General features: G+C 48.6%; 1 protein-coding gene across 3 annotated transcripts in view; it reads left to right on the top strand.

Annotated features, from left to right (window-relative positions):
* Positions 1-18,357, top strand: part of LOC142579251 (putative polypeptide N-acetylgalactosaminyltransferase 10) — a 174,141-nt gene that overhangs the window by 138,470 nt on the left and 17,314 nt on the right. For all 3 annotated transcript variants that reach the window (XM_075689274.1, XM_075689272.1, XM_075689273.1), the window contains 3 exons: positions 6,251-6,417; positions 12,345-12,711; positions 14,209-14,458. In XM_075689274.1, the coding sequence (XP_075545389.1) occupies positions 6,251-6,417; positions 12,345-12,711; positions 14,209-14,458 (784 nt within the window). The remainder of the gene's footprint in view (positions 1-6,250; positions 6,418-12,344; positions 12,712-14,208; positions 14,459-18,357) is intronic.

The following is an 18,357-nucleotide window of genomic DNA, read 5'->3' as shown; positions in this document are numbered from 1 at the left end:
GCGCTCGCTACAAAAGCCGGCTTGCAGAATGAAATTTGCATGGCCTTTGTGTTCCCCATTTCAATGTGAGCGCTTAGAAAAACCGCCCGCTGTCTCGGCGTCCCCAGCTGCGAGCCCGCGTTTTCTAAGTAGAATGCTAAAATGAGGCTGAAGTATTTATCCAATCCGTATGCCGCCTTCCTTCTCTCTCGCTATCTCTTCGCCCCCGCTCGCCGTTTCCTGTGTGTTGTGCCTATTGTATATTTGTCCCTTTCACATCCCTTTCCAAGTTTGTTTCAAACGTTTCCTGGCATAAGCTGTAGAGGCGTTTGCTGTTGAGGGGCTCAGCTGTATTTCGCAGCATCGGGATGATGGTATAGCAAATCTGAAAGCTACAGAACAGATGCGCGTCTTCTAGTGGAATGTTCGTCTGGGCTTCAGATGTGGAGCGGGCTTGGCAATTTCATCCTCTCCGTTTTCTCTCCTGCTTTTACAAAACTCTTAAATGAATTTTACGACAGCTCTGCGTAGGACGTTTGCCTCAACCGAGAATTGGCTGCTGCCATAGCAGTCGACAGGTTTTGTCAAAAGTTTCGATGTGGGCAGCAACGTCAGCAGGCACGCTTGAGCTCCGGAGGGTTATAGAAATCCCCCATTAGTGGTCTGTGTGTTTGTTGTGACTAGAGCTATGAGAGGGGTTTCAGTACGCGGCCTAGGCACAAATACGGCATCGGGCACACTGGTTTAAATGCCTTTGAAGAAATACTTGTACCCCATGCCATGGTGATGTCGTCATTCATTGCCAAGTCATGGTGTAGCGTCTACCGTCGATGAAGGACTGCTTTTAGGAAAGCTCCTTTCTTGCTAAAGGAAGGTCTCATCACAAACCACTTATGAGCTTTCGCGGCTGCGTGAAAATTCATTATTGCGTAGTTTATGAAGCCCGAGATCACTGTGCACTGCTACAAGGATCACACGATGCAGCAACCGCCCGTTCTTACTGCTCGCCTTCATGCCCTAAAGCAATTACCTATTGCTGTTTGGAGTCGCAAGGTGTGGTTACCTCATCTTTCCACTGGCATAGCTCAGCATTCATCACGGCTTGTAGCCGGGAGCGCATTCACCGCGCTGTGCGCCCCGCGCTTCCCTGCCTTGACGGTCACAATGAGAGAAAGCCTGATTGCAGTTAAACAAACTCGCTGTTTATTATTGCGATATCAATTACATGGACACTCCAGGCGCATTTCTGCCGTCGCGTCACCACGGGCGAGAACACCGTCCCTGTACGCACAACGCTGTACGTGCGAGTGAAAGTGTGCGAAGGGAGCCGACGAATCGGGCGGGCTCAATCTTGCCCGTGCGAAAGGTAGAGGAGCGGGGAGGAAAGCGCCGTCTTCCCTTGCGCGCTAGGCACGCAACGTGCGAGGCACCGGGGGAAGGGGGAGGGAGGGACGCGGCGTTCTACTCCGGCTGTGGTGGCTGCACGCGGTCGCGCGGCCGTACCATGAGAGCTATCTGCGTTGGGAGCATGGTCTAGGTGCGTCGGCGGCCCGTAACTTTGTGCGTGCTGTGTGTTATCGGGGCTGAGCTTGCGTTGAAGCGATAGACAGCACTAAGGTCACTTCGCTCGCTGCTGCTGCCGGGTTTGCTCAAGCCAGCGTTTCAACAGCGTGTGTTCGCGGTCATAGAGGGTTATGTGTTCATGTCTGCTGTGTGCTCTGACACTATGCTTGTTAATTTAGTTAGTAAGCGAGTGTTTACAAGTTGATGCGACCCATAAAAATGGTATCCTTACTTCGTATGGCTGTCTGCCAGTTTGCTATTTCAATCGATGCTTCGCCTCTCTGGCGATACTGCGACATTTTTTTCTCGCAGTTGCCTCTCAAAAACGTGCTCGTTTAGTTTGCGAGCTATAAGTTCGTTTAAGTTTTGAATGCTACAAGGAACAAATAGTTTAAATGTTGCGAATTATGTCGTAATAAAAGTGAACTGGTGGGCGGAGGTGGGTTCCTTAAGATTCATGTAGCAAGCATATATTCAGAACGCTCTACGGAGGCTTGGAAAAATTTCTCTTTTACATTTTGCTGTCTTCGTTGTCGCCGCAATTTTTCGCCTGTTCCTAAAGTTTCCTTGTGCGTCGCCGCGCAAGAAAAGGGAAAAGGTATTCCAGTCGACATGTTTGCACACAAGGATAAAACAACGCCTCACAAATGCTTTTACTAAATATACTAAAAGGAAACAAAGACAGTCTGGTCAGCTTTACACTACAACACAAATCCTGTGATCGGTTGTAAGGATGTGCGAATGTTCTAAACTGTCGAATAACGAAACGAACAGTGTCATATTCGATTTATTCGATTCGGTCTTCGAATCGAATAGTCATTATTCGTAAATGGAAATATTTTTCGAATATTTCAAAACGACAAGTTCCCCTAAATAAACATAATATTGGCGCAAGAGTATGGCAAACTATCAACCCACAGCCATAGTATAGACATGAAACGTGAGAACTTGCGTTGTGGAGCAGGCTACGTCACTTAGAAGGCCATGTTTTACTGGCTTTAAAACTATTAATGTTCACCTTAGCTTGAGCTCGCCGAGTAGGTCGACGCTGAAGGATTCAACACGGGCGACACACTCACTGAAAGCTCGCGTTTGCCGAGTTTACGTGGATGTATGGCGTGCTAAGCTTTTTATTCGACTCCACTCCATCGTTTCTCTTCTTCTTCTTTTTCAACTTTCATGGAGTGCTTTCCATGGCTGATCTTTAGCTCCGCGTGCTATATTTCTCTCTCTCTCTCTCTCTCTCTCTCTCGCTGTCTTGAGAGCGTCGCATTAGTGCGCGGGCGACCCAAAGCGTATTTTACTGCTCGCCTGACGACCCGCGGTGCTGGATAAGAAGACCGGAATTGGGGAGCGCGCTTGGACCGCAAAACGAGCAGAAAGAGCAAGAAACGATGCAGCGAGGTAAATAACTGCGAGGCCAGCTACGATCCGCTTTATCCCGCGGCTCCTGAAGATGTCTCGCGCCACGACGAGCTTTTGCCTGCGCAAAGAATGGCGGCTGGGAAATCCTTTGCCTGGGAAAAAATATGCACCAGAAAAAAAGTAGTTTCTTTTGTTGAACTCCTCGCTTTATCAAGATTTAGTTCGGTGCTTTGTTTTCTTTTTTTGATGGGACTGCCGTTGCTTTAGTCAGGGAGCGGCAGCGCGTTTTAGGTGCTTGTTAATTACGGTGGTTGTTGTTTAACGCGGTACCTATCGCTAATATCACAAGGCTGTTTTAATAAAAGTAGGTTTTGCCTAGCAGTAGTCACATTAACAAATAGCGGCAGTAGGAATTTCAGCGAAATTGCCTGTGTGTTTGTGGCTGTGCAATTGCTCATGGATGAAAGTTTCTGTTTATGCTCACGTTCCTGATTTCACCACCCGCCATTACGTGGGCGCCACAATCAGCACAACAAAACCGGCATATCTCCGTTGGTTGCGGCTGTCGCTTTTATCGGAGGTTACGGTCACTTTCTTTTATCTCAAGAGCAGATTGTCTTCGCCTTTCTGGCGAAAACCGCGATATATTATGAGGCACGCCGTAGTGTGGGACACTGGAATAATTTTAACAACATGAGAACCTTTAACGTGCACCAAATGCACGGCACACAGATGTTTTTTTTTTTTTTTTGCATTTCGCCCCGATTCAAGTGAGGCCTCCAGGACTGGGATTCGATCCCACGCCCTCGGGCTAAGCAGCGCAGCACCAAAACCACTACGCCACCACGGCGGTTACATCCTCGAAAACAACTGCCGTGTTTGATCGTGTTTGCCTGTCTGTTGTTCCGCCTGCACTTTCCCGCGGATAGCGTTGATTCTGCTTCCCCGTCCTACTGTTCGGGCCGCAGATTTCCTGGCGAATCCACGGCTGTGGCGGCGCACTGTCGAGGATTTGCCGCAGCCATCGCCTTTCGTTCGCCATTTTGGTTCCTTCGTCGCTCTCTCTGTTCTTGCCTTTCCTGTTTTTCTGCCTCGACCTCACCGTCGTCCTAAGCCTCAGCGCAACCTTCCCCGCTTCGTTTCGACCAGTCGAGGTTTATCGGCTTTAACCGGACAAGTCGGTCCGGGGATTTGCGGGAAGTGGAAGCCGCGTCGCCGACGAGCGTTGGAGCGGCGGCCGGCCACTCTTGCGCGCCTTGTTAGGTGGTTTCTGTGAAAGCGGGAAACGTAGCATTTGTCGTGCGTGTGAGAAATATCGCTTTACCCCTTCCTTTTTTCTTTCTTGACGCGAGCCTCGTTCGTAAACGCGTTCGCATTTGTGAAGTGGCCGCAGCAGCAATGGCAACAAACACGGCGTAACGAACGAGCACGAGAGGAAAGGGAGTGCCACTGAATATTAAAAAAAAAATCTACTTGGGCTCTTGTTTCTCGCCATATTGGCTGATGAGCACACGTCTGGGCAGCCGTAACACCTAGTCAAGAAATGCAACAGAAATTCTGAGAATTGTCTACTAATGCGTAAGCAATCTTTGGCTCGGCTGTTACTTCGCTTTTGCTTACTTGCTTTTCCTAGCTTATGCGTGTCTACCCATCGCTTTTCCGTTGTCAGAGGAAGGAAATGCGTGTATGGAACGGTGTGGAGATGAGTTTTCAGGAGGCCGCATGACCCCTTCAAGGCGAACCTATCGAATGCCGTCACAACGGGTTTTACCACAGCTGTCTTTCCTTTTTGATTTTATTTTCTCTTTCTCATTTTTTACGACCTTGACGCTTTGACGGCGACGTCACCAGTTTTTTAACGCATGTACTATTATCACATGTGCCAACCTGTTATTTTTATACTCACCAGCCCACAGCAGGCTTTTCTGCACACAAAGCCATAATGCAGGAAAGTAAGCTTTCAAGGCGGCCTGACGGGAACTGGTCTCTCTGCGATCCTTTTCGTTTTTCCCCTTTTATCAGCGAAGCTGGTAGCCTATTTTTGGTCTGGAGTTTTTGGTCTGCGCTCACCGAAAAAAGAAACGGCAGCAGTAAAAGGGTCTTTTTGAGTTTCCGCGTAACAGAACTTTGTTTTCCCGCATATTCAAATTACAATTCGATTTTGTCATGTCCGCAGGTTGTGTGTAAGCCGTACTTTACGAATCTTGTGACGCATTTTACTTTGAGAAATTGGATTAGTTCTATCACGCATTTGTGCCAGGGGGAGGGCCTACTAAAATGAGGATGCATGCTGCACCTCCGCACACCCGCGTGCGCGTGACGAACGTGGGCACGCGACGTGTCGGTCCTTGATGCATGGGCGCCCTGCCCGTTGCATCTGTCGCACAGCGTGTGCTGTGACCGTAATAGACATTAGGGCAAACACTGTTCGAAAAATTACAGTAGCGCCTCACTTCGCGAACGCGGGCTAGGCGCAAGCGTATGGACGCCGCGAACATGCACGGTGAGCACCGCGGCGTCGAAGCACAAACGGAAGGGGCGCGAACGCGGTCGTGGACGCTGCGTTAATCTCGACGTTGTGCGGCACCTTGTGGTCGTGGTGCTTGTATAACGTCGGCAACAGCTTCGCTTTTCATCCACTCTCACAGGGTGGAATGGAGACGGAATTTTTGCAGCGTAAGCATTTCTGTGCTTACCGAACGAGAAAAAACAGTCCGTACGTCACGTAAGACGATCGCTTTCAAGATAGAGTCCACAGCAGCGAGCGACTTTGCCTTCGTGCTGCCCGTCCCTTTAACGCGAACGAAGGGGCGACGACACAGCGCTCACGAAGCTCACAAGGTGCTCACAAGGGGCAAGGTGCTCACACGCCGCACCTTGCCCCTTTCACAGATCGCTTTCGAGATGTGGGTCTGCGCGTTTCTCGTTAACGCGAAGCGGCGAATACACAGCGCGCGGAGCTATCATCAATCGGCGCTATCTCTCCGCATCTTATATCGCTTTCAAGATACGGTCCTCGCGGCCGTGCCATACGCAGCCGCCGGAGGAGTACGCTTGATCACGGTTCATAATGCTCAGACGCGGATGGATAAGGCGCTGAAGAGCGACAACGGCTTATAATGATCGGAACGTCATCAGCACACCTGGCGTCGCCTCCTGCAGCACTTTGCTTGCGTTATCAATTCACTTCACCTTGAACGTCTATCGCACGAGCAAGGCACGCACGTAGAGTATCTCCAAGAGAACATCTTTGTGTGTGTTCTTCACATTGTGGTAGTGTCATGTCATGCCGGTTTTGCCTTGTTGACGCGATAAACTGAGTCTTGTCCTATGCCTTGTGCAGGTGCCAGAAGAAGCGCTACGTGCCCAAGCTCCCCACAGCGAGTGTAGTTGTCCCCTTCCACAACGAGCACTGGACGACGCTTCTGCGCACGGCCACCAGCGTGCTCAACCGGTCGCCGCCGGAGCTCATCAAGGAAATTATCCTGACCGATGACTACAGCAACAAAGGTGAGGCTGTGCCGCCAGGCAACAGTGTTTCGCACGATCCTCTTATGTGGCGCGCACTTCACGAATTTCCTAACTTTAAAAGAAAATTTGGATTCATTGACTGTAAAACATTTAGTTTTAGGTTTCTTTATTTGACGACACTGCCTGCTAAAAATGATTGGTTGTGCCATTCGACTCTGTATTAGGCGGGCTATTGCAACAAAAAAACTTGTCAAGGTTGAGGACTGGGCGTGTTGGTATAGCATATTAGAGGCTCGATTGCGCAACATTTGGACGACACACACAGAAGAGAAACACACACCACAAGCGCTCTGTAATTTGTGTTTCTCTTCTGTGTGTGTCGTCCAAATGCTGCGCAATCGAGCCTCTAAAAAAAACTTGTCCTGCACTTTGCATGTGACGATAGAGAACACTTTCTCGAGCACCAGAAACGAACAGTTGATTTGAAAGATTTCCGTGTGGGCGTAGCCACCACACACCGCGTACATATTAGACGACTTGCGGGATTAAAGTATAACCGGTTGAATTGATCATTGTTCGCTTGATCATATAAACATTTGAATTGATCTGTGCTCATCTACATACTTGGTGGTATATCTATTACACGTTAGTCTTTTGGAATTTGGATGGGGAAAAATAAAGGGCTAAATTTTGCGGGCATGTTGTATTTGATAGCTGCCGGATTTCATGTCGTGGCCATTGAAGCGGACTTTGTCTAGGCAGACAAAGACAATGGACCGTTAAACTAAACTTTGTCTTAGAATACGAAGCCGACAAAGGTTGGAAGTTCGCCTTGCGAGAAGACACGCATGGATGCGCAGCCCCCCACCCCCCCTCTCTCTCTCTCTCTCTCTCTCTCTGGCCCTTTTGCTCACACAATGGTTATAACGACATGCAGGCATCCGTGCCCTCAGTTGAGCGAAAGTGGTACCCTTATCATCAGCCGGCACTATGCGCCGAGCAAGAAGCTAAAATGGCGATGCGGCCGATAAAGGCAGAATGATCCTGCGGGCTCCGTTCTCTATCGACCCTTCTTATCGTATCCCGTTTCGTTCCCTCGGAGAAGGATCGAGGTCAGAAACACGTATCGTTTTGTTCCTTTGACATTCCTGCGAGAACAAAACAAGAACGTGTTTCCTTCCTACGTATAGTACATGGCGAGGTGTACGTTGTATGCCGAGGCACGCTCGGCGGCGAAGCAGCAGCTGAAGGTCGGCGGGTGGGTGACCGGGCGACAAATAATGTGCGCGATGAAGGAGAGGAAGAAATAATAAATACTCAGTACAGATGGAATAAAAGGCAACGTCACACCAGCGGTGTCAACACGGGACACCGTCGAGAGGACGAAAGTAACGAGAGGGGGCTTTCGCTTCCGGAGATGGCGGATACGGATCCATAAACACGGCGCCACGGCCACCGAAGACAATCCGAACGCCGCGTGGGGCCCGTACGGTTGCATTAGCGGCAGCTGCTGGAGCGATTATCTCTTAAAGAGGAGGGCGATCGCTGTGACCTGGCCAAGGAAGCCTCTCTTCCATTATAGCTGTGTGCAGCAACAGCAAAAGCGGTGACCGGGAAATGCCGAAAAAAAAAAAATATCACCCGCCTCATCCCTTTGCCGTATCTGCTGTTGGCTTTGTTTCGTTTTGCTTTCTTTCTCCTTCTTTGGTTTATTCGTATCCGCTCGGCGCCCTGTCGCCTCGAATCATTTTATGTGGTCTTTTTACTGGATATGAAAAAAAAAGAAGCTTTCGTCGCTAGACAGGGTGATTATTTGGCCTTATGAAAGCCGAGGAGCAAGCGCTTAAGCAGCCAGCAATACAAAGCAAAGCGCTAAGGCTTGGTTGATTTCTCCTGAAGGGTACTGCGAGAGCACGCGTCTTAAGGGAGGAGAGTCAGAGAGAGTGAAGAAACTTTATTATGAAGTGAAAGGATTTGTGTGGTTTGTGCCCTCAGTCCAGGGCCCCAATGGCTGTCGCTACCGCTCATGCTCGTCGTATCAGGGCCAGCCAGACCTGAGGCTCGGAGCGACGGAGGATCGCCTCCTATTCCGCATATGTTGGTTGGGGGGATTGTAGAACAGGAATATCCTTCGGTAGTTTTCGGCACTCAATCGTTACGTGGAACGTCGTCGGTGGTGCACCGCAGCCTGGACAGGTGGTGGGATATAATGTTGGGGACAACTTGTTGAGAAGGAGGAGGTTAGGATATGAGTTGGTTTGAAGCCGTCTCAGGGATACGACTTCATTCCGGGAGAAGGATTTAGGTGGAGGGTGATATCCCAAGCGCCCTAGTCTGTAAAAGTCTAGAGTGTCATGGTATGTGTTGGGAAAATTCCTTGATATGGGTTGCTCGCCTCACTGCCAGGTGCCCGGCAGGTTAGCTCTCGGGCAGCCCCATGAGCGCGGTCATTGCCCGATAGTGAGGCACGAGCAGGTGTACAAAGCAGCTTGATGCGTGGTATTGAGGAGAGTCAGGCAAGGATCTTCTTCAGGATGGAGGTCGCGAGTGTGTTTCGCGAGGGCTGCTAAAAGATCGGACCAATGCAATGAGCAGTTCTCTCGGGAAGGACGACAAGGTTGTCATAATCCTCCTAGGAGGGCGAGGAAGCACCAAAGCGTGGAGACTGCTGAATCGTTCCATTTTCTTTACGTATCCGTGCGTGTTTGTGTGTGGACGCAAATATGTATACAGTCGTGAGCAAAAGTCCAGAGACCACGGCATCGGCAGAGAAAGTTAATTTCTTCTAGCACAGCCGTGCAACGTGAAATGGGCTTGATGCATGACGCTGGTCAAACATACGCACGTTGGCAGTACCACTTAATTTCACTCTTTATGCCTAGGCTGCCAAGAAAAAAAAAATTAGCTGCACCTCTTGTCCCAAAACTTTCGCTCTCGACGGTGGGTGTTTGGGTGCGTGCGCGGGCGAAAGAACGAAAGGTTTTCCGGTACCACGGTATTTATTTATTTATTTATTTTATTAGTAATGACGAGATAATCGTCTTATCAAGGGACCACTGTCTTGGGCGATAACCTTTATTTGTTATCAAAACGTGGTGCTGTCATTCCAGCGCTGTCTCAAGAGCACGTATCCCTTACTTGTGCTTATGCTCATGCTCATTTTACTTGCATGTGCGCAATATCATTCATGCGAGACACGTGTACTGTCTACGCGTAAGGGGTGATCACCTTTAAGTATTACGAAAATATTAAATATTGCTTGTTGCAGATAACATGTCTTGTCCTTGAGCTGAATTATTCGAAAAGGCGGACATATAGCACAAGAAATGGAAGAATATAATCAACAAATTAACACAAACTAATTGATTAACTTCATAATTATTTACTTTACGGCGCGTACTGCAATTTACGAATTGTACCCGGAAAGCTTTCAAGACGTATCCACTTGAAATGAATTTCCAATATGACACCAGTGTCAAGATATTTCCCAAAGTGTGGGACAAAATACGTGGGCGTTCCAGTTACTTTTGTGCTTCAATGCATAAAAAAGCGTTTTCTTAAAAAAAGTAAGTGGAGCAGCAATGCATTTTCAGGGCAAGTATGATGGCGCATATGTTCAAACTGGCGTCATTCTGGAAATTCTTTCGAATTGGACACGTCTTGCAAGCTCACCGGCTACAATTCGTGAATAGGAATATGCGCCGTAAAGTAAATAATTCAAAAGATAATTAGTCGATTTCTGTTATTTGGTTGAATATTTGTTTCGGTTTCTAGAGCAAGTAATGTCCGCCTCGATGAATAATCCAGCTCAAGGACTAGAATTATGTTATCTGCAACAGGCGATTCTTAAAAATTCCGTGAAACTTCAATATGATCAGCCTGTATAGCTTATTAGGATAAAAAGATGGCTACTTCTTTGGAATTTTCCTGAACTTTACTGTACTAGTTGTCTGGAACTTACATAAAATTTTTCATTATCTGGTCGTTGAAGCGAGTGAGCCTGAATACACAGATATTCAAATGAAATTACACATAACATGCAACGTTTGTCTCTACTCGTTACTTATACTGTCGTGGCCTTCTGCACTTGTGTTCGATCTCTTGTAGCCCGAAAGCGTTATAGAAATAATCGCGCCTCTCGGCGACCATAATTTCACTTTGCATAGGTCTCACGCAGGGTGCAGCGTTGGCATCCATTCATTAGTATAGAAGACCCGTGGTTCTTTCCTTTAAGCGTCGTGGCACGTATCGTTTTTTAATGTATGAGGCTTAGGAGTTGTTGGTTCCTATAATCGGCGCCGGATTCTCCTTTTCACATAGAAACACAAACTATGGAGGCCACAGACATGAAAAAATTACATAAAGCCACTCGTAAACTTTAAGTCAACTCATATAGGTACGTCAAACAAGTCTAAAATCACCTCAAGTAATAATAATACGAAAAACAAAGAGCACCAACTCCAGTCACATAATTACGCTAAGATCAAGGCGCATGAGAAAACACAGAATAAGTTCACACGAAGGCTAATGAATCCACGCATAGAAGGGAATGAAATCAGCCCGCATTAAAACGTATCGAGGGAGCTTACAATACATGACCAGTTCTCTACTTAATATTTTCCGAGAATCTCGCTCGCTTCTGCAAATCTCTGGAGCACCATTAACGCTCGTCGGGGCTCGTATTCGCAAGTTCTTACGCCATAACTGCTTGGCAACTGCATGTGCCAGCCAATCGTAATGTTTTTCACATTTTTAACAGATGCAACCGGCTAGTGGCAAACAGCGCGTGCGAACGAAAAGATTTACAAATTCGCCTCCCGTTTCCATGGTTTCTCAAGTCACCTACCTCGAGGCACCTCTTTGTTGGAGCACATTAAACTAAGTGCCCAAATGGCGGCACGAAGTCTGTAGATGCAACTAATTAAGTCTTACCTTTGTGGATGCCTCGTCCCATCGCTGTGCCACTTTCGTCTCACACCATTAGTAATCGAATAAAACCAGTAAAATATTACATAATTACTTCGCTGTGAGCCGCGCGCCCTCCATTTTCTCACTCTTCGGCATGCACACGATCGTAAATGAAGCCTCAAGTTAATAACACGATTACCTTTTGGCTTTCACTTTCACTTGCTTGTTGCATTCATTTCATTCACTGAAGTTAAGTGGCAAAGCACTTTACAACGCACTGCGTGTGGAATGAATCAATCATACTTTTTTCCTCCTCTTTTTTATAGTCTCTACCGCTGCATCAGCTCTCGTTCGACTCGATCTCAATTAACTTTATCTCTAGAAGAAAGACTGGCTTGTGAAAAATGACATACAGAATTTTATTGACCCACCAGCACGAACTTTGGGTGCTGTACTTGACCCCGGTAAACATCATAGCACTTTTCGAAAAATGCGAAAATGAAAACCTCTGCGCTGACTTATTTTCTTGTTATAATTTCATGCACGGAAAACGTGGTAGCGCATTGTAAAGCTTCGGCAAAGTGCACGTAAAGTTTTATTGGGATGTTGAGCTTGGTAACGGTATGTGTTTCTTCTTACTATTTTTTCACTGACGTGCTTCGGATTCGCGTTCGGCGTGGCCTTGTCTAGTGCGCGTTAACGCTTAGTCAGTGCAGCGTAACTCATTACCTAAGGGCCGCGCAACGAGCGATCGAGCAAAAATAGTGGTAGCCATAACACTAAAAGAACGAAAGACAGTGGCGTCGATTAGAGAACAAAAGGGGATAGCCGATTTTCTAGTTTAGGTTAAGAGACAGAAAGAAATGCAGTTGGGCAGGTCATGTAATGCGTTAACCGGTGCTATATTAGAGTCTAAAGAGCGGGTGCTGAGGGAAGTGAAGGGAAACCTACGCGGATTTCTCGGACTGAAAGCTTCAGTTACACTCCTCCACGTTGGTCTCCTCAAACCCCGCCGACTCCTTCGTTGTCTCGCTCCTTCCAATGCCGCGCCCGTGCAGAGCAGCTGAAGAAGCCCCTGGAGGACTACATCGCCAAGCACTGGAGCAAGGTGCGGGTGGTGCGTGCGACGCGGCGCGAGGGCCTGATCCGCGCGCGGCTGCTGGGCGCCCGGCAGGCGACCGGCGACGTGCTCATCTTCCTCGACTCGCACACCGAGGCCAACGTGAACTGGCTGCCGCCGCTGCTGGAGCCCATCGCCAAGGACTACCGCACGGTGGTGTGCCCCTTCATCGACGTCATCGACTACGAGACGTTCGCCTACCGCGCCCAGGACGAAGGCGCGCGGGGCTCCTTCGACTGGGAGCTCTACTACAAGCGGCTGCCGCTGCTTCCCGAGGACCTGGCGAACCCCACGGAACCCTTCAAGTGCGTGCATACTCTGCGCCGCCCGGGCACATGTCTCGCCGTCGCATAGCGCACTGCCCGCTTGCTCTGTAGTCCCAGTAAATTCAAAGGGTATCCACAAGAAATACAGATAGGTTCTTGCGCTTCTGCATCACAAACACGATAACTTGATTTAAAAAGTTACACGCTTTCGCATTTTAGCGGGTAACTGACGTAATGCTTCGAAATGCGTCGTGAGAACAAGACAGAGGGAACAGGGAGAGCACGGGGATGGTGATCTATATCATCTGAAAGTTTCATTACACAGAAGTGGGGGCATACTATATACACAAAGAGCCAACACGTTATGAAAGGTATATCCACGTCATATACGCAAGTTAGCGACACTATTCTAATTAATACAATCGGTTTGCTAATTCAGGCAGAGATCAGCATAAAGGCTGCAGAAAAACTAATTGAACTAAAAAATGTGTCCCGTTACAGCACAGTGCGCGCATGCTTGTCGCTGATCTATCCAGCTATAGAGCAAGCCGTTTTTTTTATTCGTTGATGGAACAGAGGATTTCGTCACTGGGTGATTCCTGCGTGACTTATATTTAACGTTCCCTGCTGTCCATCATACTTATAGTAACCGACATCATTTGCTGAAATAATTGTACTATGGTTCAACTAGAATAATCATTTTCCCTATGTAATTCTGGCATGAGATCTAAGGTAATCCGACCACTAAAAGTTACACAATTGGAGAAAAACTCATAGGAGCGACCAAATAACCGCATATAGAACATGAAGTCTGGCTTTGAAGTAAGGCGTACATTGCCCTTCCAAATTTTAATTACATTAATTCTACATTCAGACCCAACATACAAGTACTCGCCGCTCTTGCCGTTATTTACTGTAAGGAGCGCCACTTACCTTTGAAAACGCGAATACGTGCTCCCTTGTACGATCTGCCTGGTTCAGAACATAAGGGCACGTGTTGCGAGACAGAGAAGCCATCTCATTTCGTGTCTGCGTGATTACTTAAACATCCGAGTTTTTCGAAGCTATCGGAGGTAAGCAGAAATTCATCCCCTGTGCGGACTGCCTGATCAGGGCCGTACTTTACGCGAAATTTACTTTTCTGACAGGATCGGTGTAACAGCCGTTATATTCGCCTGCTGGAGATATGCCCTCACGATTCACGAGTAGTTCCCAGCGTCTTCTATAAAGGTTCGGGCAGGAGTAGGGCGAGAGGATGTCTGTTCTTTGGGTAACAAGCGGCGCTACCAGCGAAAGTGTCACCTGATTTCACTATATTTCAGCACTTGGGGAGGCCTTGGCAATATGTTGGCCGAACTTGCACGTCTCGGTTCTTCGTGACCTTGTAGTATCAAAATATTGTGTGAAATCCAGCTGCGGAGACTGCGGGCAGTACTGGTTGCTTTCCTGCTCGTGCGTCGAGTTCTTGCGTCCACGTCCTGTACTTGGCCTCAGTGCGTGTCAGCTGCAGAGTCAACGTGACTGGTGCACGCGCAGGAGCCCCGTGATGGCTGGCGGCCTGTTCGCCATCAGCCGGCGCTACTTCTGGGAGCTGGGCGGCTACGACGAAGGCCTGGACGTGTGGGGCGGCGAGCAGTACGAGCTGTCCTTCAAGATCTGGCAGTGCGGCGGCACCATGGTGGACGCGCCCTGCTCCCGTGTGGGCCACATCTACCGCAAGTTCGCCCCGTTTCCCAATCCGGGCATAGGAGACTTCGTCGGCCGAAACTACCGCCGCGTAGCTGAGGTACGTGGCAGGGTGCCTTTACAGTTTGTTTGGGAACGTTGCACATAAACAGGGACGTAAAGATAGAAACAATTTAACATGGTGATGTGGTCTAGTTCCGGTATGGCAGCAAGTAACGCGCTCTAGTGGTCCCTTCACCGTCGCTTTGGGCACTCCCCGGTGCGAAGGAGGGCACCACGGCGCGTTTCCCAGCGACGTTTCCCAGCCATTTACCCCAGCGACGTTAGCCATCTTGGTCACCATCTGGTGCGCGGAATGCTAATAGTTTACACGCCAAGCCCACAAAGCGAAAATGAGGAGGCGATTGCGGCGCATTTACATTACTTCTTGCGTGACGCGTCACTAGCGCGAACGCTATCCGCGTTTCCTCTCGTCTTTTCAGGGGAATATTCTTGCTATTCCTGGTGACCACATTATCTCCGTGTGGTAAGCAAGTAAATGCGATTTCGTCAAAGCAGAAAGTCAAGTGTTTCAGCTGTTAAGACAGCAGCTGCCCTGTGAACCAACTGAGAACTGGGCTGACTGGGCGGTGTGTTTGTGTAACATGCTATGTCTTCAAGGGGTGCCCCTGATGCCAGAGACATTATTTGTTAGACTACTGTTGATCTAATTATCCGTAGTGTCACTGACGCGAGGTATATTCGTCATAGTCGAGTATCCATCCCAACACAATTTAGGAGACTGGATCTCTCTTCACTCATCTTGGAGATGTATGGACAGGAAAAGGACTGGGAAAGGGAACGTTTCTATGCACGGCAGTTGTTTACATCCCTCTTTGTTCAACTTCTCGCGAACCGATGCGAAATGTGAGGTACCAAGCCCGGCATTGGCGAATATTTTACTTTGCATGCTCGGCATTCAAATAATGCAGAAGCCGAATGTATTGCGCGTAAAACCAGAGACGCGGCTTGCAGATTTCTGAAGCGTCCATTGCCGTTACAATCACTAAGCCGAACCATTTATGTCGCTCTTCGCACCAGTGAAACACCGGTCGAATAGGCACTTGGGCGGCGTCATTATCCGGAAAGAAATACGCTCCCTCTCGAAGAACTCTGTTCAGCTACAACCCACACGGTGCGTATCTTCGTTCATTCATTTGCACACGGTGAGGGATGGACGAGCGTGATCGGTCCTGCTTCGTTGGCTTCGTTACCCTGCCAACAGTGAGCCGAGTGCGCAAATACTTCCTTTGGTAACGAGAGCCCGAGGACTTCCGGCTGCGAGCCCTTTAGCTCCGACCCGACGTCACGCTTGGAAACGACGCGCACGGCACTTCGGTTGGCTGCTCTGTCCGCGGGAAAGGAATGATGCCGAGAGCGACGACAATTAATCGTGAGCGCTTTTGACGATCCTTGCTTTTATTCTGCGTAATTAATCTTCCGTCGCGCTGTACGGTCGCGTCGTCGGCAAGGCTTATGGGGTGCGTGTGCATAGCCGTGGCGCACTAATCAACGAGAAAGTAGTCGAAAAAGAATGGATTTGATGAAGGGACCTTGTCATGCGTTTCATTTCACTCTCTCATATGACTGCAATGTCTTGAATGTTCGATGAGTAGGGGGAGAGAAAGAGCACCAGAAACAGCAGCACGCCGCGGTATCACTTTACCGCGGCGTGCTGCTGTTTCTGGTGCTCTTTCTCTCCCCCTACTTTCATTCCCTACCCCCTGTGCAGCGCGGTTGAGGTGTCCTCTGCTGAGAGACAGTTACTGCGCTGCACTTTACCCCAACCTTTCCTTCCCATATTCAAGAATCTCCTTCTCTCTCTCGATGCGTTTGGTGATATTTGTCTTTGGAATCTTTCCTTTCCACCTTCGCTTCACTTTTTTTCTCATCTTCCTTTTGAGCCAGTAACAGGGTGTACAGTAGACCGTACAACTGCTTCCGTCAGTCTGTCATTGTTCTGCTGTTTCTCTTTGCCACCTGTTTCCTATACCTCGGTTTTGAGCGATCGAGCGTCACTATCTAACCACGCCTTCCCCCTTTTCGAAGAGCCGTTTTGCCGCCGTCTCCTCTCTGTGCCTTCGCTCATCTCTATATAGCGACGTTCCTAAGTAACGAAACATTCCAAAGCAACCCGGCTTCCTCAGATTTTGAACAGCGGCCTTGTCGTCGTGTTTTCTCGGCGTCTCGATCTATCAGCGCTGTAGAAGGATCGACATTTGGGCGAGTTGGTACTGGTTGAACATCTTCAAGGGGCAGCGCGAAAAAACGACGACAGAAGGCAGGAACACACAGGACAGCGCTGTCCTGTGTGTTCCTGCCTTCTGTCGTCGTTTTTTCGCGCTGCCCCTTGAAGATGTTCTATCAGCGCTGTGTTTCAGTCATGAGACCTTACCAGCTAGCCCAGCACTTCCTTTTCTTTAGTGGCGCTGACCTGGCGGCTTTTATCAGAATGGCGCAGCGTGCTGCGAGCCTCTTCTTCTGTCTATGTTTCTCTTTCTTTCTTCTTGGAGTGGGGGGGGAGGAGGGAGGGGGACTGGCCTCTTCCGTTTTGCCAATTTCAGCGTCGTATATGGGACGCTCGTAAAAGCGTGGGCCTTTCGGCGTGGAGGGACACTGGCTCGCCTTTAATGCGACGTCGAAGGGGCGCCGTTCTCCTGCAGTGGGCGTGGAACTGCGAGGAAGTGGTGGACGTCGGAAGGAAGGGAAGCATGCTGTGAGAGCCGCCCAAGTCGTCTTTTTGGCTGCTGTCTCTGTAACCCGTCTACCGCAGTTTCGGAGATCGCGCAAGGCAAAGTAAATGAACGAATCAGTGTGCCAGAAGAGTCAAAATAAGAATAGAGAGTCGCAGTTAGGGAGAAACTATAGCCGAGTGCGACCATATACTATGTACGCGGCAACGACGCCGAAATTGTTTTTCTAGGCAATCAGTGCACCCATTTCGATGAGGTTAGTTGCATTTAAGGGAAGTTGAAATCTGATAATTTTGGTGAGTAGATCTTCCACGTATTCCACACATCCTTCTTTTCTGGGTTACCGTTTCTTGGCAATCTTTATAAAAGAAGTGGGAGATGGTCAATCAAAACTATGCTCTATACAATCGCTCTAATTTAGCTTTTTTTTTTGCTATAAACTTGGTTCATATTGGTCTATCGGCTGCCTCACGAGATAATTTCTCTGTTTCACATGTATTTCAATAGGGGAATTAGTGTTGGCCCCGAGCTAAGGCTTCTTCCAAAACGCACAACTGCAGATGCAGAAACTTGACACTAACTTGTGGCCCGTAGTGTTTCAATGTTTCAAATACATTTGACTAACATCGGCAGAGACTGAACCACAAAAGTGCGTCCTCTCATTGCTAAGTAGATCAATGGATTGATGCTTCGAAACGGCACACGCGTGCTGTGCGCTCCAAAGCTAAACCGCATAGCGTTACCATATTTTAGTGCACCTGGGCGCTTGCATATTGTAATGCGTACGCGAATGCGTGAGGTCCAGCTGGGCACAGTGGCGGTTTCAGAATTTACAAATCAGTTTCTAGGTAACAGATCTCCAGGTCTTTTCAATATTTATTTGACTCTTGGGGTCATTACTGCGTATTGACAGAGCTGTGCCTTTACACTGATCATTCTATTTTCCTCCTGCACCTAAATACCTAAACACTTGCTATAATCGGTGACAAGATGAGAATTTAGTACAAGATTTTCCCACAAAACCGCACTGCATCTTCCCTCCGTGCCTCCGTGCTCCAAAACATGCTTTCCAGGAAACGCTGACATTCAAGTTCGCCTGCGCCGTGACGCCACGGAAATGTGCGAACATAATTGGCTGCCCATCTGTGCAAATTCTATTTAAGTTGGACAGCGCTGTTTTACCACTGCGTTCGTACATAGGTTGTCACCAACTGCAGTACTTACGTTCCGCTGCTAGGGAACAAATCAATGCTGTCGGTGGCAGATA

Source organism: Dermacentor variabilis, chromosome 4 (assembly GCF_050947875.1).
Source record: "Dermacentor variabilis isolate Ectoservices chromosome 4, ASM5094787v1, whole genome shotgun sequence".
In the NCBI taxonomy this organism is placed as follows: Eukaryota; Metazoa; Arthropoda; class Arachnida; order Ixodida; family Ixodidae; genus Dermacentor; species Dermacentor variabilis.
This window is presented reverse-complemented; position numbering and strand designations above follow the sequence as displayed.